Source organism: Aptenodytes patagonicus, chromosome 1 (genome assembly GCF_965638725.1).
Source record: "Aptenodytes patagonicus chromosome 1, bAptPat1.pri.cur, whole genome shotgun sequence".
NCBI classification, from domain to species: Eukaryota; Metazoa; Chordata; class Aves; order Sphenisciformes; family Spheniscidae; genus Aptenodytes; species Aptenodytes patagonicus.
In genome coordinates, this window is record NC_134949.1 from 208,955 (window position 1) to 234,230 (window position 25,276).

At 46.9% G+C, this 25,276-nt stretch overlaps 1 protein-coding gene across 2 annotated transcripts in view; it reads right to left on the reverse strand.

Annotated features, from left to right (window-relative positions):
• Positions 1-25,276, reverse strand: part of SHANK3 (SH3 and multiple ankyrin repeat domains 3) — a 404,972-nt gene that overhangs the window by 133,746 nt on the left and 245,950 nt on the right. For both annotated transcript variants that reach the window (XM_076341473.1, XM_076341380.1), the window contains exons 14-15: positions 23,692-23,805; positions 210-285 (exon numbers count right to left, since the gene is read on the reverse strand). In XM_076341473.1, coding sequence (XP_076197588.1) covers positions 210-285; positions 23,692-23,805 — 190 coding nt within the window. The remainder of the gene's footprint in view (positions 1-209; positions 286-23,691; positions 23,806-25,276) is intronic.

Consider the following 25,276-nt stretch of genomic DNA (forward strand, 5'->3'; position numbering starts at 1 on the left):
CTGCCCTGCAGCTTCAACATTTTATTCAACTAATATCCTAACTATCTAGAACTTATAATTTAGACTATAACTGAATTGACCAAAAAACTCAGAAAAGTTTCCTTCCCATGAAATTAAAACAACGTATACTGCTCTGTCAGGAAAAGGAGATACTTTTTCCATGGAAATGAATCTCCTCATAATCACAAAGCAAAGATGCTGATGCTTACCTGTGAGAGGTGAAATTGTCGTAAGAGCCCACAGTATAATGTCGGAAGAGCCGCTTTGTTCTGTCTTCTCTGGTTTCTACAAGAAAAAAGACACATCACAAAGCTGAGAGTTAAAGGAACATTTCTCTGTTGTCTCTGCTTCCCCTACATGCATACAGAGTGAATCCTGCTTTCATGCAAGCATTTATTAATAAACAAGTAATAATCTATGTGCAGACACGTGTCAATGTGATCAGTCACATGCATGTTTGTGTACAGTCCCATATGCACACAAACAGCTTCTGTGAATATAAAGAACTTCTAAACCACATCAAGTTGTCAAATTTCACCAAGACTCCAAAGCAGAGCCAAGGAGGAGAATCAGCAACAGTAAGGCAAACACACACTCCATGTCCCAAGGCAGCAGCCAGATTCCTTCCCCTTGTTCTGTTTGGCCACATCAGTCTTGCACATCTCAAGGCAGAAGACTGCAGTTCCCACAGAAGAGATGGTAATAGTCCTGGTTAGCCTTCCTTCTCACCTGGTGGTCACTGAGGTCTCCAGGTGCACAGGAGTTATGAGGAAGGAAAGCCGGGAACCCAGAGAGACTTCTGTTACCACTCGACTATTAACCCCGGCACCATCCCCAACAGCGCTTTGGCCAAAGTCAGAGCAGCAGGCTTTTCAGGCCATACTTGTTGGACCAAATCTCCCCTTTAGGGTATAACAACTCAGGAGTCTACTCACCTGCCTCAAAAGTGTGAAAAAGCCAGAGAACCTGCCAGCCTGATCTGTGAAGCTGACAACAAAAAGAGATGCCAGGGCCTCCAGGCTGTTGGATGCTGAAGGAAGGCAGCCTGACTCATGGCTAAGTGGATAGAGATGCCACTGCAGACATCCGAAATATGGTCTGCAGCTAATGGCTTAGGAGGAGACATGACAGGGAGATGGAAAAGAGTTTAAGCTACCATTCTCCTAACGCAGAAGGGATTTGCATCATACTACCAAAACCGAATTTATTGCATGACCCAGGATTAGTACGTAAGACTCGCCCTGCAGAAAGCAACTGGGTCCTCGCACTAACCAGACTGAGTACGTTACATCGAACCAACTCATCCATGGCTACAGTAGGGTGATGGGACTCCAAACAATCAGGTAACTCCACTCCTCTACTTTGTCACCACTTTCTTGTGAAGCCCTCGGTGCTGCTCACTGCACTAGTGGCTACAACACCAGGTAGGCTGTTGCTCTGATTTAAATTCAGCAAGTCTTTAAGCATGCTAACTAGGGCAGTCAGATAGAAGAAATTAATAAAGGGGATGAATAAGAGAGGAAATAAAGAGCAAAGTATAGATGAGACTCACCTTTTTTCTTTTGTAGGGACACAAACTGTTTGCACCCAAAGCAGTAACAACGCAAAATAAACATTTGTTTTCACCTGCGTTGGAATTCAGAATGGCAACAGCCAGTGGGAAGTGGCTGAAAAGCAGAGGGGCAGTTTTTACTATCATTACAGCACTGCCGATCCAACAAACTTTGTTTTAAGCTCAGGACAGGATGCACTTTCAAACCTTTCATCCTGGTCTCACAATCACATGAAACCATCGCTGCTGGCAGAAAGAAATGCTGCCACAGCAGCCACAACACCAGTTTCCCACCCTGGGGACAGACGACAGCCCTTGAGGCAGCAGCAGCAGCCGTGTCACCCCGCCAACACGCTGTCCTGCCTCTCACACGTCCCTAACAGGCACTGGCTGCCCTCCACTACCGGACACTGCTTCCAGAGACTTGGCTGTAGCCTCTCTGATCCCAAAGGGGCCTCTGCATAGGGTACAAGGTATATACCTCAGCACAGATGTCCTGCTCTTGGGGAACCTCACTCTCAGCACGCACCTCCATTTCACACACAAAACATGCTTACTATTGGCAAGGCTGAAAGAACAATTAACTTTACCAAAGTTTAGAAATAAAATCACCAAATACAGTACTTGTTTATACTATTGAAAACATAGTTTTGCTTTTTTTTCCCCGATTCTTGTTTTTCTGCCCCTCTTGCATGTTTGTTTTTTGTTTGGTTTGTTGGGGGTTTTTTTTAGCTTTTTCCTTTCTTCCTCAGAAGAGCTGAAGAACAGCCCTAGCATCCTGGTACTTGGTCCCCCCAGAATAATGCCCCATGCCATGCGGTTCTGGCTCTCCTTCCTGCCACGTCAGACAGCCTCCTATGGCAGAGGTCTCTAAAGTGGGGCACGCAAGACAATCCACTGGGGCGCAGAAAGAAGACTTTTTTTTGTACCATTAATAAAATTTTAAAATATTTTTAAAATGGTGTTCATTCTATCTTTATCTCACCATTTTTTAGTTTCTATTTTTGCATGCGCTTTACAGTGCACATAGTATATTAGCAGAGTAGTACAGGTGTATAATTCGTAAGTAAATATATGTGTACTGGGGGCGCGTGCTCAAAATTTTTTTTTTACCAAGGGACACGTGATCAAAACGGTGAGACCCCAAGGCACGGGACATGCAGCATCCCAGAGATTAACGCAGGTGCTCTGGCAATCCACCCCCCAAAAGAAGCAAGTGCACAGCAACCCCCCAGCAAGACCACGCACACAGCGAGGACAAGGATGCCGCACGCTAGGTGAGGTGCAGCCCAGCCCTCGCAGTGCCACAGCTTAGGAGCATTTAGGGGACATCACCGTGCAGGGAGCAGCTCCTGGTGATCCCATGTGCTATTCCAGCCTTGCCACTGTGCATCGCCTAATGTGTTTACCTAATCCAGAGGGAGATTTCTTGGAGCCTGATGATACAAAGGGGGCTGATGGCTCCCCGTGAATCTTCCGATTAGGTGGTTGTCCACCGAGCCCCATCCCTGCGGTCCTGGGAAAAACTGTCTCAAAGACCCAAGGAATTAATCTTACTGGCAAAAAGACACGCTATGCCAAGAAACAGAGGTGTTAAGGACTGATCAGCACAGCAACACACCGCAAAGAGTTAAAGGAGATAACCCTTTCGCCTGGATCATCTGAGGCAGCTTCTCACCTTGCTCACCATCGTCCGTGAAGGCAGAGCATTCTCAGCTCCAAGTCAGGCGGAGATACCAGACTCTACACCTGGCAGCACAACCAAAGCACGCTGCGGCCATAAGGAAAAGGAGGCACCACGTGTTCTCAAGAGGGGCTGACATGCTGTCGGGGAAGTACCTGCACCACACACCAGCTCCTTCCCCGCTGCTGTGGGAGCGCCCAGATAACGGCAGCAGGGAGCAACCTCCTGCTCTAGTTTTGCCTGCACACCATGCACACAGCTGGGATCCCGCAATGCTTTCCACTGAGGAACAAGGCAAGACAGCAGAGGCCTAAAACATACCTAAAACATCAGGACAAGTCTTGTGTGTTGTGCCTCTGAACAAGTTGGTACCCACAAGTCTTTAAAACTTGACACAGATGTACGAAAAATGGGAGGGGGGAGAAGGAAGGAAGGAGGGGTCCCGTGGAGGCACTGGCATGGCATAGCCCGAGCAGGTCATGACAGTGATGGTGAGCACATCCACCCCCTCCGCCTCATGGCACGCAAAGACACTGTTCAGTGAGAGACATCCACAGTCCCCTTAGACCCCTGAGAGGGAGGGAGCGCGCTGCTGCTGCTGCGGCACAGCAAACCCTGTTCAGACAGGCACCCCCTCCTCCCACCTCACCTCTCCCTTCACTCCTGCCTTTAGGAAGTCCCGCTTCCCCTGGCACCACGTGCCTATGCTTCAGTCCCTTCTCCACCCTACTCTGCCTCCTCCTGTTCATCCCCTGCTTCCCTCCATGCACGTATGGACATGTACCTCATCTGCAAACACCTCTATCGATCTCATTCCAGATAAAAGAATGGTGATTTAGTGATGGGAGCTGGATTTATGGGCTGTCCGCAGCCCAAAGGCTCGTTCTCTTCCCGACTCCTAAATATAGCTGCTGCTGAGCGCATGTTTAATGGAGCCGTCACAGAGGCACCAGGGACTGAGGCTGATGGATGGAGGGGAGCGAATCACTTGGAGATAGGTGTGGAGAGGGAGGCTCTATATTTAGAGAAGAGGGAGCAAGAGGACACCAGGGCAGCCCGGTGGGATGGGCTGTGCCCACGGGGCGGCAGGGGCTCATCCAGACACACACAGCAGCACAGGCAGCCCGCAAAGGACAGGCACAAGCAGGGAAACAGGAACAGGGAATACCGAACTCTGGAAAACTACAGCCTGGAAACCATGAGGAGCATGTGGACGGGTGCAGGCTATACTCAAGCTGCTCTGCACACTGCCTGTAAAGTGCTTTTGTAAAGTTTTTAAAACGCAGTTCTTTCTAGGTAAGTCTGCCTAATACATTAAATAAAAATACAGGGATATTAACATCCCATGGCTGACCAAGAGCAGTCTGGACGTGCCAGAGAAAAGGTTCTGGGAGAGAAGCAGCAGCTCTCATGCAAACTGACCAGACAGAGACCCCTGCTGGGCCAGGGCAGACTGACAAGAAGTTTGGGTGCCATTCCCATGCATCCTCCAGCATCTGGATTGTCCCCATCCTCTCTTCTCTCAGGCACCGACATTGGGTTGCAAACAGAAAAAATGACTCTGTTGGAACGTGAAAATATACCTTTTTGTTTCTACAGAATGCTGGAATTACATTTCTAAATACTGTTTAGAATTTAATTTAATTCCATTTAATCTTATTAAATGCAAGATTTATGCACCTCTATTGGCAGCAATTTCTCTTTCCTCATCTATTTTTGACCAACTGCTCCTGCATCACAACAAGCACCTTAACAACAGGCGTTCTCAGAGGTGAACAGGCAGAAGTACCCCATGCCAGCCAAACAAAGGACTGGACCTTGCAGCCAACAAGGCCCAACAAGCACCTTCCCTGATGGTCACCGGCTGCATGCCCTTTGGGCCAGCGCAACGCAGATGCCTGCACCGCAGCACTGGGTGAAGAATGACAAGTCATTTTTTGGAAACTGATCTCATTAATCATTTGATGCAGCAGCAGGGACATTGTGATTATCACCCAAGAGCTACATCAAACCACCTGAGAGGTCAAGGTCACAGCAAACCATAGAACCATCAGGCAGATACAGAACTGAGGAAGGGAGATACCAGTTAGACTCTGTGCTAGTCGAGAAAGAGGGTTTAAAATAGATTCTATCTTCTAAGTTGAAATGCCAACTAAAAGCAGTAACACGCAAGTCAGAAGAGATGTGGTCTCAGGAACAGAGAAGGCTGGGGTCCATATTTGTGCCTTCTCAAGTACATGGACATTTCTTGTGCCAACACACCCATGGAGGAGGCTCGCAGATGCCCTGTCTCAGTTTCAGCGATCCCTTACGGGGGTACTGATTCATTGCTTTTTGAACTGTCTCGTCACCCTGGAAGAGACACCATATTCAGCTGGTGCTCTCAGTGAAGACAAGTGGTGGGTAGTCTCACCCTTTTGCAGCAGCTGGACCACAAGCCTGGCTGATGCTGTTCTCAGTGCCAAGGGAGAGCCATGCTGCTCTGTGGGTACAGCCAGCGCTGGGACGGCAGGCAGAACCACCCTCTAAAGCCAGGGAGGGTTTTGGTGGGAGAGCTGTGGTGCCACAGCACATCCAAGAAGCAGTGTCTCAGCCCTGGAGCAAGTGAAGCGCTGCAGCCCCCCCCTCCCTGCTGCCCCCCTGGCACGAGCAGCCACAGCACTGCTGCCCATTGTGGATTTCACCCACGAGTCCCAAACTGTGCTCTCGAGCACCTGACTCGGAGTAGGCTGATGAGCAGATGCCACCACAATTAAAGACTTCCAGGCGCTGTGCCAGGCAGCCAATCTGGCTGGGGCAGCCTCAGAATGCCAGTGATGAAGAGAAAGGGAATTATTTCAGAAGAAGAAATGCTGAACTATGCTGAGGGTGGGGAGGACACGCAGTGCCCGAGACCAGAGAGGAGCCTGATGTTCCTCCACACAGAGAAGGAACTGGAGCAGGTAAGACGCTGGAGTGCATCACCTCTGTCGCCAGCTGTGGCGACCACTGGCCAGTGCTCCTGGGGCAGCAGCAGGTTCCATTTAGGCAGGGGCTCTGCCTGCCGCAGACGTGAGCCTTATTTCGAGTGCAAGCAAGCATGGAAACCCTTGAAGTATAACTCTTCCCCTTCTCACAGGGCTGCCAGGAGAACGAACTAATTCATGTCCCTGCGGCACCTGGATCTGCTGACTGAAAACAGAGAAAAGCCCAAGAATGTATTTGCTTAGTGATTTGTGGTACCACTGTATTTTATGCAGAATGGTTAACTAATTTATGCTTTCCCCATGACTGATCTTTATCCTATGAAGTTCAAATACAACTTTTCTCCGAGAGTGAATACTTTTAGAAGCCTTGCTGTATCATTCTTAGTTTCATACAACAATTTGCATACAAGATGTGATACATTTGGTGAAACTTTGGCCTGCGTTACACGAATGCACAGAGGAGATAATTGTATTAGTGCCTCTTGCCCTTAATTTATGAGTTATACTTGCAATACAAATATGCTTGTTAAAGACTTTTTAACTTATCTGTAACTGAAAAAAATGCAAATAAAATGAAAGTCTAGTCTCAAATAACTATGAGTCGGAGAGCAGCATCTGTGCATTACCTCTCACGGGAACTTAACGGCCAGGCTGTCAGCCTGAGAGGAACGGGGAGATAAGCTAAAGCCACAATGCTGAACCAACAAACGTAGCAGAGCAGGACCTAGGAAGTTATGTTTAGCAGAAGGTCTCCACAGCTATTCCACATGGATTTATCCACATTTCTGCAACAAAGGTATTTCCAGAAGTGCCATCCAGGCAGCTGTAGTCATTTCTGACTGAGCCCTAAGCCCACACAGAGGGGACTCTGTCCAACTTTGCCTTCCGCCAGTACAGTGCCGAGGTGCTTGGGGCAGGCAGTCCTCGTCCACAGCCTCCTCGGAGACCACAACGTGTCGGGGGAAGCACCAGCTGCAGCTCCTCAAGCAAACTGCTTACTCTGGAGATGCTGCCCCCATGAACTCATCAGCAAGTCACGTCCCTCGGGAGGGGCCCACAACTCCTCCACAGCACCAGGGGAGGGGGAATGACAACACAATCCCAGTATGGATTTTTTTTCTTCTGGTTTGTTGTTTTGTTTGGTTTTTTTTTAAATAGGTATAAAACAAGTCTATGAGGATCAGGAACTCGCACAAGCTGCTAGTTACCTCCAGGGAAGATAATTTGTGCCAATGGTTTCCACAGCCAAATCCTAGGGTAAAGCCCGCCAGTCCTGCACCAACACCTCCGTGCCAGGACAGATGGGGACCTGAGCAACGCCATCTCCTTACTGTCCAGAAGGCCAGCAGCAGAAGGCCTCAGAGCGTGGGTTGATTTGGGCTCCTGACCCCAGACCACGCACAGCAAATGGGGGACTCGGAAGCACAAGGACCCTACCCGAGTGTGAAGACCCACACAAACACCTTCGGTACTGACAGCCTGGGTTCCTTTGCCACATCTTCACCTGCCGCCTGGCACAAGTCACCTCCCTCCAGAACGCTCTCCCCTCCAGGGACAGGAGCCATCCACGTGGCACACAAAGCCCCAGGAACCACGTCCCCATTACAGGGACCACAGCTCTGTTGATGCCACAAGGGACCGAATTCCTCAGCACAGGCCGGGACAGGCATTTTCACTCTGAACACTTGCACAAGTTACTGTCCCACCATTACAGGGACACTGCTGTTGTGAGCAATGGAAACTGGGCAAAGCTGCTCAGAGGCAGCAGCAGGCGGGCACAGCACACACTCGGTATGCTCCCTCTCCATGGTTTGCAACGCAGGTGAAATATGAACCAATTTTCAGTGGAGAGCTTCCCATTGAGGGCTACCCTCCCACCGACACGCAGTCTGAAACCAGGGCAACCACACCAATAACACAGCTGCAGCGTCTCTACGGGACTGCACAGAGGTGCCACCAAGCAGCATTTTGTTTACACATTCACGCGTTCTTCCCACCTTCCCAGACCTCTAGGGTTCAGCAAACGGCACAGCAGTGCTTGACACTGCTTCGCCTTTTTACCATCTCGGCCTTCAACACTGTGCACAACAGAGTGACATGGCCCAAGAGTCGCACAAGCCCTGAAGTTCTGTGTATGACAGCACTGAGACAGAGAGGGGCTTCCTTCTCCTGTGTCTGAACAACAAGCTAGAATAAAAGCATCCTCACTGAGACCAGTGAAACCTGCGCCAGGTGAAGCAGAGGAGAGGTGTTCATCCATTACAGCACTGAGGAGCCACCTGCCATGAGACCAAGAAGGCCCTACTGGCCATTGGGCTTTGCCTAGTGCCGAGGAGACAACAGCTTCAGGAGGACGTAACAGCTGCATCCCAGGACACATGAGGAGGTTATTGAGAAGACAGAGCAAAGCTCTTCACCAAGGTGTATGGCAGGAGCTACCCTCCAGAGGATATATCATCTCCCTTTTACACCACTGAATCTACACCAAAACCCTTTATGCCAAATGCACAACCATCTCCACGCCTGCCAACTGCATCACTCTTATGGGACAAAAGCACTTCAGTCACATTTATGCTTCTCGTCCTTGCCCTCTGCAGACAGAACCAATATCCCCATGTCTTCCAGGGAAAGATGCCTGCAGAAACCTTTCACGCAGACAATCCAGGTCACTGAAGCACGCCCAGTGCTGACTCACACCAACAGGCTGAATCCTTTGTCCCTGTGCACACGGACAGAACTGCAACCTTCCTATGAATGTAGCATTCATCTTTCCTCAACATGAAGAAGATACCACAGAGAGGAACAGTCACACCAAAAATTGCGTGTTTCTAGTAAAGTAAGGGCTCCACAATCAAAAGGATCACCCTGAAGATAAGACAGTGGCCAGGCCTGTGGACATTTTAGTGCCCACAATGCTCAGGGCAGCCTGCACTGAAGTTCTGGCTATGAGCTGGATCTTAACCAAAGCCTGTGATGTCCTTTCTGGAGTTCAGAGAGTACATGGATGCAGACACAGCTAAAGCTATCTTGAGGGCGGCATACCTTATAAATGAAGTGTGTCTGGTCATTTGGCAAAACAAAAAAATAGGAATGCCTTTGCAGTATGCTCTTTTGCCGACAGCATCTAATTTTCCTGGGTCCTGACCTAAAGGCTTAGCTTAACTAGACCTTCAAGTAGTAGTCAGGACCATCAGAATCGAAGTAAGGTACATAATGGGAATTCAAGTTCTTTCTTGGATTCTGGTACTAGGTCTATTTTTGGAGGTGTGGGTTTTAGCAGGGGTAGGAAAGTGCCAGATGGCCATAGCAGGGTCTGTTATGACCTCACTGATGGACAGGGTCACTTTAACAGAAGCTATATGGTGACAGACATCCAAAAGCACATATGTTCACACTGCTCAGAGTGTGCAAAGATGCAAGAAATCTGACATCCCGCTGAAGCGGCCCTGAAATGATATTCAGTAGTTCCCACAGAGAGTGGAGAGCAGTCTTCCCATGAGTGAATCACGCCTCTATGACAAGCTGCTCTTTGAAGAGTGCTGTCCCAATACCCAGCCAAGAGAGGGGATCACAAAGAGTAAAGAGGGGAAGCTGGCAAGTGAGATTTGTCCCCCTGCAAAAGCTCATTGCCAAGCTAGGAAACCCACTGACAGCACAACCAACCTGGAACTTGGTGCCAGCTATGGATAATGGAGATTTTGGAGATACGGGCACCCCCTGGGCCACTGAGGATGGTGACACTGCAAGTAGTGCAGAAATTACAACCACAGCAAGTCTGGGGAGGATCATTTGTGTTTCTGTCTGCCAATCTTCAAAAATTACACTCCTGCTGCAGAAGGAGAATTGGGATTGGCACCAAAGATTGGGGCGCTCACGTTCTCCACAGTGACTTAAAAGACTTCCCAGACGGGAAGGGTCTGGACGAAGACTTTTCAGGAGGATGGTTTCGGGGAGGCTTTGCATGCTGGCAAAGTGGTCAGTGCAAATGCTCTGAACAAAGAATGTGCTAGAAAAGGCTTAATTTTTTCCCCTCAGCAGCCGGAGTATCAGAATCATTACTCTACTAAACCTAAGGAACACAACCTCCATGGATTTGCCTAACTTCCTTTTGGAGCCTTTAATGTGCACTAAATGCAGCAATGAGATCCACAACTGCGCGCTGTGTGGAAACAGTTCATTTTCTGGCGTTAACCTTTCTGCCTAATTACATCGACTGTCCCTTAATACGTTTAGACAAACAATAAATTACTCAACTTCTCCATACTTTCTCAGACTCCCATTGTATTCTCCTGACAATCTCCTCACACTTGCCTCTTTTTTTAATTCAGTCTCTTCTCATCTGGAAAGTCTTGTGGCCCACCACTGGCAATCTCCATCTGCTGTAGAACCTGCCTGCTTATTTCTATCCTTTGCTTTTCATCTTTTAACCAGTTTCTTTCTTAAAAACAGACTTTGAGAAAACCTACTTAACAGCTTTTTGAAAGCCCTGGTACACTATATCAATCCTTGTCCCAGTGCTTGTTGACTACTTTGAGGACTTGTAGGACATCTAGTGGACTTCCCCCTAAAAAGGTTTTAAAACGAGGAAGAGTCAATAAAATATTGCTTTATTCTAGTTTTCACTAATTTGCAAGATAAAAAAAAAAAAAAAAAAAAAAGATCAGACTTACTGGTCTTCATACCCTAGCAGTGGTGCTTGTGTATTACAATAATGAAAAATGCTGCAGTTAAGGCTAAACTCTTTAAGAAAGACTTCTTTTTTTCCCCCTCATACATAGAAAAAGTGATGCATACTGACTATGTAGTTTTTATTTTAGTGGTAGCTACAGGAGATGCTGAACAAGTACAAGAGATGAGTACCTTAAAATTAGCAGTTCTAGGTAAGAGTTCTTAGCCAGGATCTTTTAAGGATCTCACTGATGATCTCTCTGGAATAACATTTTCAGTAAGCCCTGGAACACAGAGCAAGTAACTGAGGAGCAGAAGAAAGCTGAGTCAGTGGCAAGTGTTTAAAGGATGAGTGGGGACGACTCTTGTAGTTATGGCATGAAAGACTGACACCAATCTCGAGGTAGATGTTAAACCCAATAAGAACTTGATTATTTAATAATTTGATTCGGTCGCTAATTTTGATATTATTCAAATGGGTCACCTGGAACTGAACAGCAATGCTGTATTGTGTTTTACCTTCGGAGCACGTATCACAAACCAATTTGTGATAACCAAAGTTACGGAGGAGATCTAGGTTGCTTAAGGGAAACCTAACCTTAACCAATGTTCCAAGCTTTACAGTGAGATACCCGGCCCCAGCAGGACCACCCACACTACCTGGGTTCCCTGTGTGGTTAATGGCAAGACAAGCACTACTGAACACACACACACGTTGAGATTCAGACTGTCCAGCCAGCTCTGAGGATGGGCACCTAATTAAGAGGCCTCTACCATTCACCAGCTGCCCAGCAGCCTGAAGCTGGACAAACACTTGTTGCAAGCTCCAGAACATAAGAAATGAAAAAGTTAACTGAGAAAAGCAGGGAACTAGATATAGAAAGGATTTGTATCCATTTCTTTTAAGGCTGTTGAGCTGCTGAAACAATGGGAAGCCAGTATAAAAGAGCGCCAGAAGATATTAGCAACTAATGATGATACAGTTGCTTAAAAAAAAGACAGAAATTCTAACTCACTGTCTGAGCTAATATCAAACACAGTGCCAGAAATGAATAAAACAAATCAGCCTGAAACAAAAATGATCAGAAGACACTAACTACAGCAACTTACGTAGCATCAACAGACCAGCAGAAAATTTACAGAGCTGGAAACAACCAGCCTGTGGTCAAGCATTCAGATGGCAATAAATTCTGTCAAGAATTCTGGAGTAAGGCACAGATAAGCCTGAGTCCACTATGTGCAGACTAGTGCTTTGCTGAAACAAGAGAGATGTAGAATTCAGAATTATTCCATTTAGAGCCTACAGCCAGCATCTCCTCTCCTCCCAGGCTACCAGAAGCAGCAGTGAAAATCATTGTTCCAGGGAGCCTCTTGTTCTTTATGCTCTGTAATGTCAATAAAACTGTTCTGCTGAGTCCAAATTCTTTCTGCAGGAGGCCAAATAGCCATGATGTGGGCTTTTTTTTAAAATTAAGTAATTTTACAGGCTTTTTTTTTCTTTTACAGACCTAAACAAATCAGCCCAGAAGAAACCACTTTAAGCAAGTGCTTTTTTTGTATTTCAAATTCCCTTACATTCTGAACAGTTCAAATGTCAGCCTAAGAGTGCTTTAAGACAACCACATCCTTACTCCTTGGAGACATAGTGCAAGTGAGATAAACGGGCTAAGAGTGCCAAGGTTCATAAGAGGTTCATATGTAACTGGCATGGGAAATCTCAGTACTTTGTACTGTTCCTTGATACACCCTGGTTGACCTCAGTACTCTTATACCCATCACTTTAAGGAACATGGATGTTCAGTTCATGCCCAGAACATTTGTAGTACCTAAACCTGACCACTAAACTACTCATGATACAGGTATGGTTTTGTTGCTAAGCGGTCAAAACAGTATGAAGTGTTCTGTTATCGGAAATGTTAAGGAAAAGTGAATCTGGAAAGAATCTAGTGTCAAAACTTTTAAGCTCCCACTTTGAGAAGGGGAAAAATCAGCAACTCTAATAGATATTAGCTTTAAAACCTAAGCAGCACCTTGGGATATTCATAACACCGACCTTTATTCTTGACCGCAAGAGGAAGCTGCCAGCAGAGCAGCAGATTAATTAAGACAGGAAGAAAGTTCAGAGAAATGAAGGGGATCAAGGTTAAAGGCAGCTCAGCCAGAGAGGAAGCCTAACATAAGCAGCAATATAATAGAGACAGGATCAGGCTTGGAAGGAAGTCAGAAGAATGAAAGAGAAATCAAGATTTTTAAAATGCAGGTATAGAAGTAGCCAGAGGACTTGTTCCCACCTCGTGCATGACAAGTGATGCATGTTGGAGGGGAAAGCAGCTCTGCTTGGAAGGCTGGACTGTGCACCAGGCCTGCGGGAGATGAGAGGTTATCTGAGTTCTTGGAAGATAGATTTAATCTGCATGCTTTTCCAGCAGCAGCTAGCTGGCTGTGTCAATCAATGCTCCATAATCTACAGCTCTATTGTTATCAGGTCTTCAGCTGTTTCTGCACATGTTCCCATGTGTTCATGTGCTGCATGCATAACGCCAGCTGGGACAGCAGTCAACTGCAGAAAGCTCAACACGTGCTTTCTAGCTGCAGATGAGGAAATTCTGATTTCCTGTTCTGTCAGGGAATTGTCACCTTATGAGCGGCCAAATGCGAAGAGTCATCTCTCTCCAGCCAAGAGACCATGGTAAAAGCAGACACATTTCTTTGACTGTTAACAAGGAAGCTATTTTAGGCTGCGGATCTACTCCTACCACCACTCTTCATGTGGAAGTAAATGGCTATAAGGTTAGTACAGGAGATTGTGTCAAAGGCTTTGATAAAAGCCAAGGTGTACAACAACCACCAGCCTCTCCTTGTGCACAGGCAGCCATCCCAGTACAGAAGGCCATCAGGCATGCCAGGCACGATTTGTCCGTGGTAAATCCATGCTGGTCATTGAAGTCTGAGCACTGAGTGCACGCTGGCTCATGCATGATGACTTGGTGGCCAGCAGGCCAAGAAGAGTTCCAGCTCACTTCATGCTGAAGTCTTTCCCCAGGACCATTAAGTGTACAGACTAAAGGAGGGGAGTGAACTCAAAGTCAGAAGGTGAAACGCAGAGAGTCACAGCAGGGCACTTTACAGCACTTGCGCTGCTCCCCAGCTGTGCTGGCACACGAGCTGTCACTCGGGATCCTCTGAGAAAAGCCACCTCCAAGCTTGTCATGAAGCGCACGCGCAGGTGCTCGTCACGCAGCACCAAGGTGCAGATCTGCTCCCCAGCGCAGCTGCAGTGAAGCGTTTGCATCTCCATCTTCTCGCTGATTGTTCTGTAACGCCACATCGAAGAGCTGGAAAAGTAAAAGAGGGACCTTCCTTCCCGCAGGGGCTCTCAGGATGGTGCTCCAGCTCCTGAGGCTGGGCTTGCACCACTTGGACTCCCAACCTGCTGCTCCAAGGCAGATGCCTCCTTAGGAGCTCCTTCCCCCCATGCAGGGACTCTCAAAAAACCCGCTCAGAAAAGCTGCAGTGTGCAGTCTCGGTGCTCGCTGCTCAAACAGGGTTTCTCCTTTCCAGCCCTGGGAAGTTCAGCTGACTGAATTTTTTCATTTCCTGCTATCCCGTACTTTCTCTCCTAGTGTAGTCTTTCTTCAAAAAGCAAGGTATTTGTCAAAAGCAATGATTGCTAAGTTACAACAAGGTACGTGGGTGCTACATGTGAACCCCTACAACCAACGAGACCCAACCCATACAAATGGCCACAGGGGACACCAACAGCATCTCAGCTGCAGGCCTACAATTCCATGCCATCACTCTACACACCATTCAGTCTCCCCGTGGATGAGGCTATACCCCCCGTTAGTTCAATACCACCCCAGTCTCGCTTTAGGATAAAGTGCTCCAGAGGACGATCACCGTCAGTCGAGGTAGACTCCATAAAGTACCAAGAAAACAAAAGAGAAGGTGGAAGAGATAACTTGTCCTTTCACATGTAGGACACACAGAGATAAAGTTATGAAACGGGTACCATAACAAAACAAGCTGACCTTCCCAAAGGCTGGTGCAGGCCTCCAGGAAGGAGACGATCAATTCACTGCAGGAAATTAGGGAGCTGTATTTCATTAAGGCACCAAAATCCTCCACAATCCTCCGCCTCCTCTGCAACCTACGCATTTGCATCACCTGAGGTCGGCATCAGAGACAAGTGAAGAACAACAGTGCCCTCTACCAAAAGAAACAGCCAACAACTTCTGCAACCTCCCGTCCTGAGCCCAAGCAGCCAGGACAGAAACAGCCCTGCTCTCCAAAGGTAGGCAGGTTCAGGCTGGGCTCTGGTCGATGCAGTCCAGGTTCAGAACGGGGCCAAGCATGCGCACCAACACTTCATCTTCTTCAGTGGTGATGTGCTCCGGTGCCTCTGATGTACCAGGCTGGAAAATACTCCTGACTCCCTTACACAACACAGGAATGGATGATTCAGAAACAGCGATACTAATTTTTTTTTTTTTTAAATCCCGTTGTTATACCATCTGCCTTTCCAATATCTACACTGGCCACTAGGAGATACAGTGAGGGGACAGGCCCAGCCAGCAAGATGCTCTCACTCTTAGACTTGTAAGTAATTTGAAGTACCCAGTAATTGTTATTTCAATTTCAGAACATTTCTTACGTAAGAAACTCGTTTCTTTATCAAAAGGTGGTTCAAGCTCCTAATTCTTTATTCAAAAAGCCTTTCCACAACAGGAAGAAGTGGTAACACTTCCACCACCTCCACTGCTACCCTCAGGTACTGACGAAGTAACCAAATGCATCCCCGTCATACGAGGGTGGTGTATTCCGCCCTTAAAATTATTTTTCTTTTCTCAGAAAAAGAAGAAATGTCAAAGACTAAGTCCACTAGGAGCTTGGTTAACATGGTTTCATGTAATAGTAATTTAGATGCTATGATGATGGAAAACATCTGTTTGTGGCAAGATTTCCAGTTGGGCAGACAAGGAGCAGTAAGGAGAGAGGTCTCTGCCATGCAAAACAGACGGTTCCCTGGACACCACTGACTCCCACATTCTTCCACAGCAATCAAAGTGAGATAAAAAGGGAAAGATCCGATAAAGAAGATACTCGTGTCACAGTTATTGCACACCCAGGATCAGCCATAGCTCTTAGTCAGTCCCAGCCTCCCACAACACGCTCTCCACAGCCCCGACCACAGCCGGCATCGGCGCCTTCCCAGTCCGCGCGGCTGCACCCCTGCACCTCCCAGTGCCGAAGACCGGCCCGTCCTTCAAGAACCCCTACCCCAGAGAGCAGGCGTATCTGCAGCGCACCCTCCTCCTGGTCCTGTAACCATCTGAACCAGGGCACTGCCAGAGGATCCCAGGTCTCAGCTGCTTCAGAGGGAGGAGACAGCTGAACGTGGGGAATGGTGGGGAAGCAGCTGCAGGAAAACCCAGACCCCATATAACTGCAAGTGCTCTTCAGCCCCAGTTCAGATGCAGCCTAAATAAGCTGGCAAAAAGCTTCCCGTACATTTCTCTCCACAAAGGCAGATTTGTACGTGGAAGCAGATAAACAGCACAGAATACTTCCTAGAGGAGACGGTACAGTATGTCTCCAAACAAACACAACTTGAGAGAGGCAAATAGTAGCAAGGTGATACCCAACAGTCTTGGATTTCTACCAAGGCCAGGTTCCAGGCTTGCAGTGCACAGGGGAGCTTATGCTCCGTTCTCACACCTTCTCTCAGTCCATGGACGAGTTACTGTGACAACAGGCTGCTCGCACATATGCATCGAAGCATTTGGCACATTCTGCTTCACACACCCAACTTGTCCTTTAATTTCTGGGTGTCGCTTCCTGAGAGATCAGCGAGCTCTGTATGGCAGGTGAGGTCTGTTCCACCACTGAAATCAGGTGGGAGAGACAGTCAGGATCTGCTGCAAAAGGTGATTTTGAAAAACGGAAGGGAGTGAGGGTCAAGGGAGAGAGAGACGATAGCTTAGAGTGAAATGAACCCAAACTGAACACTGACACTACCACAGGACTGCCACATTTCAAGGTATAATAAGTAAATGCACATTTTACAGTGCCTGCAACCTATCCCAAACAGCTATTTTGTCTTAACTACAGTTACCAAATGTTCCTCTGCAATTTTAATCAAAGCTGCAGGTCCTTCTCCCAACATTTCCCTGGACCACAGACTCAGGACTACTCTGTAATTAACCCAAAGCAAGAATGAGTTGTGTTCAAAGTGGAGGCACAGCCATTCCAACTGCCAACTTCAGCAGAAAGTTTTCCAACAATTGACAAACTAGGTCCTGAAAAATTAATACTCATATTTAATTTCATATATTGCAAATGCTCCCTAATGATATTACTGAGATTTGTGTGTGCAAGCTTAGTACATACAGAGTCCCTGCCCTATGAGCCATTACTCAATTCCCATCTAAGAAGGGATCCCACCATCGAGGCTTCAGTTCCTTGCCGAGCACACGGAGGCTGCCCACATTTTGAATTTCTCTTATTAGAGCAGCACAGCTCCCAGCAGCACAGCTCCCAACAGCAAGCGTGTGCACACAAGGAGAACAAGACCGATGTGAATCCAGTTTCCTGCGGACAGCGATCAGAATGACAATCAATTCCAGATCAGATGTCAACAGCTCCCCATGCTGTAGCACTAACGCCTCCCACATACTGGAAATGCCTTGTACGAGACATCCCAGGCTCACGTCTGCCTCGTTCTCAGACACATGATGCTACAGTCATCTCCTGAACCACTAATATGCCTCCTCTTGTTGTTTCAAGAAGTAAAATGTTAGCTTGTAACTACCATGAAGGTTTTCTGTTAAGTGCAAGATCCCGCATTTTATCCTACTGAATTTCATCCTATTTCTGTTCTGCCAACTCATCCAGCTCTGAAAGTAAAATATTCTCACCTCTAAGACGTCACAAGGAAACATTAGCAGCACATTTCAGTTTTCTTTTGGCCACAGCTATTAGTGAAAACATTTAACAGGTGAAACCGTTAATCAGCTAGTGACAGATGACAAATTTCCAGTGCTCCCCCACATTTCCTCAATAATTTCCCACATGACACTGTCCTGAAATCCAAGCAAGCTGGAACAACGGCATTTCCTTAGCCAACACAGTCAATCAATCTCCTTTAGCACAAAAATGTTCCTGGATAAACACCATTCTGTCCTACCCCTTTTCCCATCTTCCCCCACCTCTCTCTTCCTTCAAAATCTGTTTTAAACACTTTTGTACCAGTGAACTCACGAGCACCTTAACTGGGGTTGCCCGGAGTTCTCCCACACACAAGGTTCACCGTTACCTCATTGAAATCCTTGCTAATGTGCCAGTAATTTTCCCTGTTATTTTTTCAGAATGCTGGTGTCATTTGCTTGTTGGGAGCTGCAAGGGCAGGGCTGCTCCCAAAGGGAGGTGGGCCAGGAACCTAGCAGACCCCACAGCTGGCTTGGCAGGGGCCTCGCTGGCCACGACTCAAGCAAGGCCAGCAGGACAGACCCAGAGGTGGTGGCTAGGTCCAACCAGGAGTCCAGCTCACAAGGCAGCAACACAGCCATGGGGCAGGTCTCAAGACAAGCCAGGAAGCCAATCTGCAGGTCAGGGTTAAGGCCAGGTCTAATGATCACTGGGCAGGTCCACAGTCATGAGGCAGGTCTGAGGTCAAGCTGGGAAGTCAGTCCGCGGGTCGGGGTCTGGACCAAGAGGGTCCATGGCCAGCCATGGGCATGACTATGAGCTAAAGACCAGGACTCCTCCACCACAGTTCAGGCAGGGACTGAAAGCTGCAGTCTGAGCTTAAATAGAGCTCCTGTGACCAGTGGTGTAGGAGGAGTTCCCAGGTGAAGCTGGTCAGGGACATTAAGACATATTAGTGCCCTCAGAGCCCTGACATTGTTCTCCCCAGCTGGCAGTATCGGTCCCACCATAGCCCATCCTTCCAACGTTGTGCCTGTTTTGACAAGGAACTGTTCTGGTAGATTTGGACCTTTATCTAATTAGCTTTGATCTTATCTCATTCTTGTTGCTTAATAGCTCTACATCCTCTTTCCTTACTCTTTTATTTGTACAGCTGAAGAATCTACTATTACTCCTCTTAACACTCTCAAGGTCTAGCTCAGCTGAGTTTTTGGCAAGTTGCATCTTACATTTATGATTTCAGATCCCCCAATACAGATTTTTTTGCAGATGAATCTTAGTCTTTGTTCTTTGAGAGCTTTGCTTATTCCTAGAGGCCTAGGGACAATCGCATTTGGATTCCCTACCTGCAAGATTTCTTTTTTGCCAGGAATACATGTTACGGCAGGTTTTTGTAGCTTGGACTTAAAACATTCACTCAAAATTCCACCTCTATTTTAACTGACTGAAGACAGTCATTTTACTCCATTTACTTCACTACATTTTTATTCTTTATCGAATATAAAAATCTAGACTCTATCCTTATTGCCAGGATATCTTATGCCATCATTTTCCAGAGCAATGTAAAGGTATATATTTTTGTCCTATCTTTGTTTCTGCACAGTCCATGCATCTCACACACTTCCTACCCTCAGCTTTATCATTACCTCTACCTTTCCTTAAAGCACACGTGTGCTGCTCTGGCCTGTTCTCACCCATAACAGCTCTTGTACTGACCAAATCACTTGGCTCAGCTTCTTCCCCTCTGCACTCATGAGCTGGCATTTGTATTCTAAATACCTGAGCCTTATCTTACTGGCCACCATCAATTCCATCGGCAGAGAAGACAGCCTCTTCTCAGAGCAGTCTGCCTGCTTTGCTGTTGCTTTCACCTGTCCACTCGCCTCCTCTCTTATGTTTCTTTAGGCAAAGATATGTCAACGTCTATTTGATTTTCCTCATCTTGTACCAAAACTAGCAATGCAGATAGCAGCCTATCCAAATCACCCCCCCTCATTTCTTCATTTAAAGCCACTTTGATTTCTGAGGGACCAGACGTTTGGGTAGAGTCCCTTCACCGAGCACTCCTTCTCTCAATGCTTTCAGTGGCTGAATAGCAGGTGACTTACCAGCACCGGGAACCACCACTTGCATGTGCCTGGGCATCACCACTCCAGGCAAAGGGCTTTAGCTCTAGCATAAGCCACAGGAGCACGTGCCTCCTTCCCTTGTTGATGATGCACATCAGGCAGCTCACGCTCAGTGACCTGGTGCTCTCTAAACCGTGAGCTGTGGTCTTTGGGGACATGCTGAGGAGGAGAGGAAGGAGAATGGGAGGTGGACATACATGTAGGCTGGACATGCTGAAAAATGGTCACTGACAAATAACCTCTTTCTCTGTTTCATTTTAGTCAGAGCACTACATGCATTCACGCCATGAAAGATCATCTTCCTGCCTCACTTGGAGATAGATCTGCAGTCTCTCAGGTACTTGTACAAGTGCTGCCCACCCATGGTACCTGTCACATCCCCTGGTGACACTCTGCAGCATCTCTGCAAGCGTGAATGAAGCTCCAAGTGGCTGCTCGACAAGTGGGAGTGGGAGCGCAGTCCCTCTGGTCCCCAGCTCCACCAGTGCCTCCACTCCGGGAGACAAAGACATTCCTGTGTGGAATCACACGATCCACCTTGAGATCTGAGGGGAGGTACTCCCACTGCCCAAGGGCAGGTCTACATACCATAATCTCATAGTGGATCCAGAGACAGGGAGATTTGACTAGCTGGTGTTTGCATGCAGGTTCTTACACCCACAGATCTCAGACTACCAACAGCTGTGAGGACCACCTGATGAGCTTGATCCTATATTGGCAGAAAGACAAGGCCTGTTTCAACCACATGGAAGGCACAAAAAGATTAATTCCCTGAATCCAATAGAAATGTCACACCACTTTAAGTAGAATATAGGGTATGGTGTTAGAGGAGGTGCAGACAGGAATAAAAGTGTGTAATGAAGTGATGGGACTGATAACTAGAACTTGGATCTCCTCTTGGGATGTCAGGATGATACTAGAAGAATCATCTCTATAGGAAGACGGGCAAAAGCAGAGATCTCCGACTCAGTAGGGCCAGAAGAAATACATTTAGAACATATAGAAAGTTTGAGTTATTTACCAAAGAAACTCTTTTTAGGCCCCAAAGGATTTCAGTTCCACAGACAGGAGATATCTAAGGAGAGCCTCACTGGGAAGTGAGAAACTTAAGTTTCTGCCTTGGGGCCTGTAACAGAGGTGGGCAACAGGACATCTTTCTTCAGAGTCAGCAAGCACCGCAGTGTCTATAAACTGGGACCTGGGAGGGAAGTGCTGACCCAGAGACACCCTTAGAGAAGAACTTGGCTCATTTAGGTAGATCAATATGTAGCTCATGGCCTTTTCCCTCAAAGCATGAAAATACATGCAGGTTAAAGGAACATCTCCAAAATGTCAACTCTGAAAGTTGCTCTCTCTGAATTTCAATTAAGATCTCAATGAATTTCCTGAGCTGCTCTCATCCTTGTCACAATCATCTTCAATCTGTTCCAACAAGAGTCTAGTCAGGTATCTGCCATGCAACCCTGCTACTTTCCTCAATCAATAAACACAGTTGGAGATGTCCACAAGGCTGATGTGGCTTTGCTCCCTGGCAAAGTATAGTCAGGCCAAAGCCTTTCCACCAGCGCTCAGCCCAATCAGCTGTTAGGTTATACTTAACTTGTAAGATAGACACTTCTCTTTCTTTGATCTTGATGAGAAGTGGCAGAGCAACATCATGTCCATGCAGCTAAACTTTCTTATGTGCACAAACGTCATGGCCTTATCCAAACTACCTTCTGCAAACAATCTGTACCTGAAAACTGTGCCCAAGCTTTGTCTGGAAAAGTAGAAGTCGGCAAAAGCCAAAACCACGCCAGGGGGCATGCCAACAACTAAACAGTATGGACAACTGGAAGAAAATGCTCATACCTCTGCTCCAGCTTTAGTGTCTAAACACCATCTGTTTTTCACATTTCACTACACAATTTCAATTTAACCCAAACACATAACATTCTCCAAGAAAGCACCCAGCAAACATGAACTCCTAGATACAGGAAGAGCTTATAAACCACATCAATTAGTCTACTCTCTTTTTGATTTAGCATCACAAAAGGACAGGGCAAACAACCCCTGCACACTGAAATGGCTCCAGAGTAGAGCTCCAAAGCAGCACGAGACAGCAGAAGGTGGAACCTCCTCAGTGGAAGTCTCAACTCATCAGCCCTAATCATCCCTGAAAAAGGAAGAATATCCCATTCAAGTCTTCAGTCATCAAGCATTTCCCATCAGCACAACAGAAACAGATCTGCTTCACTTCTAATGGGCCCAGAGCGCAGCTGAGTTCACAACACCATGCTCAGTCAAGAGCCTTCTCTGGCCAGGAGAGTGCAAAGGCAGGGGTGACCAGTGCAGTAAGATGAAGCACATACAAAGATAATTTTTAGAAAAAATATGAATGAGCATTGGGAACACAAGCTGGAACTGCAGACTGGAGAGCTAACAGCTGAACCAAATCAGAGGCGGGGGGAGAAAAGCTTTGCTGATTAGACCCTGCAGTGTGCAGGTTCATAGTACTACCGGTGGAGTTCTACTCCCACTACATCCTCCATGGCCACAAGACCAGGCCCCAGAGGCACTTAATACTTCATCCATAGGGACTGACGTGCAAGTGTCCCAGAGGACATGCGACCTGCCACATACTCATCACAGCATGCACAGAGTTAGTGGCTCACTTATGGAATCCATGCATCCTGGTAAGGAGATGCCTGAGGGTGCAAACATATACATTTAAAACTCTCAGGAAGGACTGGGATTAGAGCAAAGAAAAGACTTTATAAGTGGGTTCAGCTTCCAGAAACTAATTAAAATTAGTTGTTGTGCAAAACAGAGAACTGTATTTTATTGATTCTCTTTTCTCTTCTACAACTGTGTTTCCAACTTCACAATCAAGGTTTAACTCTCACTTACCAGAATCCAGCTGTGTAAATTTTAAAGCTCATTTAACATGCAAAGCGAACTTCACTGAATCTGTCAAATCAGGACCACTTCTTCCCTCTCCTAAGTAATACATTGGGGGAAAAAAAAAATCCAGATGTTCTCATCAGTTGCTTTACACCGGGACAAGTTCAGGCTTGCCAGAAGTGTTTCGCACCCAGTCTTCAGGCTGGGAGAGGAACGCTGCCTGGGCAGCTGTCAGTGACAAGGGGTAAGCTGTGGTGATACACCCTACAACAGCAGGAAACCCATTAAGTCATGGTGACCTCCAAGAACACTGTAATGTTTGGCACGTGCAATCTGCAGCTCCTCCTGACACCACTGTTCCCCAGGAACAGCAAATACCTGTTAGGTGGTGGCTGGTGCTGGAGACGGAGGGTCAGGAGTGCCAGGGCTGAGTCACAGCCATTTTTAGTATTTTCTGTTGGACTAGAATAAACACATGTAAATTACTCAGGATTCATCTACTGCTTTCTTTTGAAGTCTCCTACAACGTAGTGCGGGGTTGGAGGTTCAGATCAACAGTCACACTCTCTTGCTCCATCACCCACTGTTGCCTACAGAAGACCCTGCCACTGCAGCAATCTCCGCAAAAGGGACCGATGATTGCTCTCCTCATGACAGTACCACATACTTACCATGGATCAGCGTGTCTACTACTGGATGCTAATGCACTCAGTAACATAAACTAACACCTTGAGCAATACAATTCTTCAGATGCATCCATCGCCCATTGCAAAGAATGGGCAAACTAAGAGACTGCTAGAAATTTAAAATGAATACTTCTGAATTTCTGGGGCTGTTCAGTGTGTCTGCTGAGAGACACTCAGATCTAAAAAAACAGCTTACCTTGCCGTGGATCATACTGTCGCATCTGCACCTCCTCAACACATTCTGCCGGGAACCAGCCAGTCCTTCCTTTCACGGTTCCTTCCCAAAAGCCACCTTCGCCAATACTCAGCACTGTGGGAAGGAAGAAACAGGTACATGAGAATGAGCAGGGCTCCCAGAAAAAGGGAAGGCCAGCATGACCTTCGTATAGTGTTAACACAGCGGAAACACAAAAGGGCAGAGCACAGAAGATCTGTCTGGGGTCAGGAGTGGTCTGGAGGAAGAAAGCACCTCAAGAAGCCTTCAAAAGCTTCTTTCACCCATGTCCAGAAGAGAGACAGTGTAGACAATGGCCTTCATGCAGCCACGTGCTGCAAAAATTAAACAACGAACAGGTAGTATCCATCTTTGTAACAAGGATTGTTGATGAGGGACCCAGACATAACACGGGCTCTGATAAAACCATTTCCAGGAACCATGCTACCTACTGTAACTCCCAACATCCTCAGAGCAATAGAGAACTCACAGCCCCATAAGGAAAATGAGATGGGGAGAGGGAAAGAAAACGGCCAGGACAACAATACAAGTCACTCTGAGAACTGGGGTGTCCTGACTGGCCTGTGCTCAAAAAACCAAGAGCTGTTTCACTCTAAATGACACAGCAAACAGGAAGGTACTTCACTGTCACAGCAAAACTCTCCCAACCCATTAAGCCTTGTTTTCACTTGCTCAAAGCTTAGAGAAACAGAAAGGAAGTCTTGAAATGTGCTCTGAAGATTAAATGAATTCAGAGTCAAGGAGATTTTAATGAAGAAACACATCAGGAACATCCTCATTAAACCAGGGAACTATCAGCTTGAACTCCTCACCAACTGCCAGCTGAAAAGGATGGCTTTCAGGTAGCCAGGATACAAACTACTAAAGAGCTACAGACAAAACCAGCACTTCTTATTACACCTGAAGAATGAACTGGGGTCCAAAGCAGACTAGCCAGCACAGTCTGAGGTTACAAAACAGTTTGAGGTTTCTGCTATGAAAACCACTGCCAGCAAATGTATGTTTGATGTCAGCTGTCATCTCCTAGTTCCCTGCAACTGGATCCCCCACACCTTATGCTAGCAGGCTCTGCAAGAAAGATCTGGATTGTTTTGGGACATTTACAAATGTATTGGATGTGACCATTACATTTCCTATGGCCACAGAGAAAACGATTGTCATTCCCAGAGCACCTAAAAGAACAAAAATGTGCACAATGCAAGAGAGAAAAAAGGGAGGCGAGAATTGTTACCAACCTTTCTGTAGATATTATATCCAGAGTGCCCAGATATTACCCCTATTTTATCCAGAAAATGGCTGATGCACACCTCTCACTTGAATTCAAACACTTACAAGGCCAATTAATTGCACCATCCTGATCCAAGAAAGTGGAGAAGGAAAGCGGTTACATATGTTTTCAGGTTACCACGGCTCACAACGCTTTCCTAACTCCTTGTAACACAGTGGTCTCTGGAACAGATTGTGAATTAATGTGTTAGATGTAGTCTATAAAATGCTACAAATCAAGAGAAACTGCTGCACATCCCCTGAAAGTGATAAGCTTTTG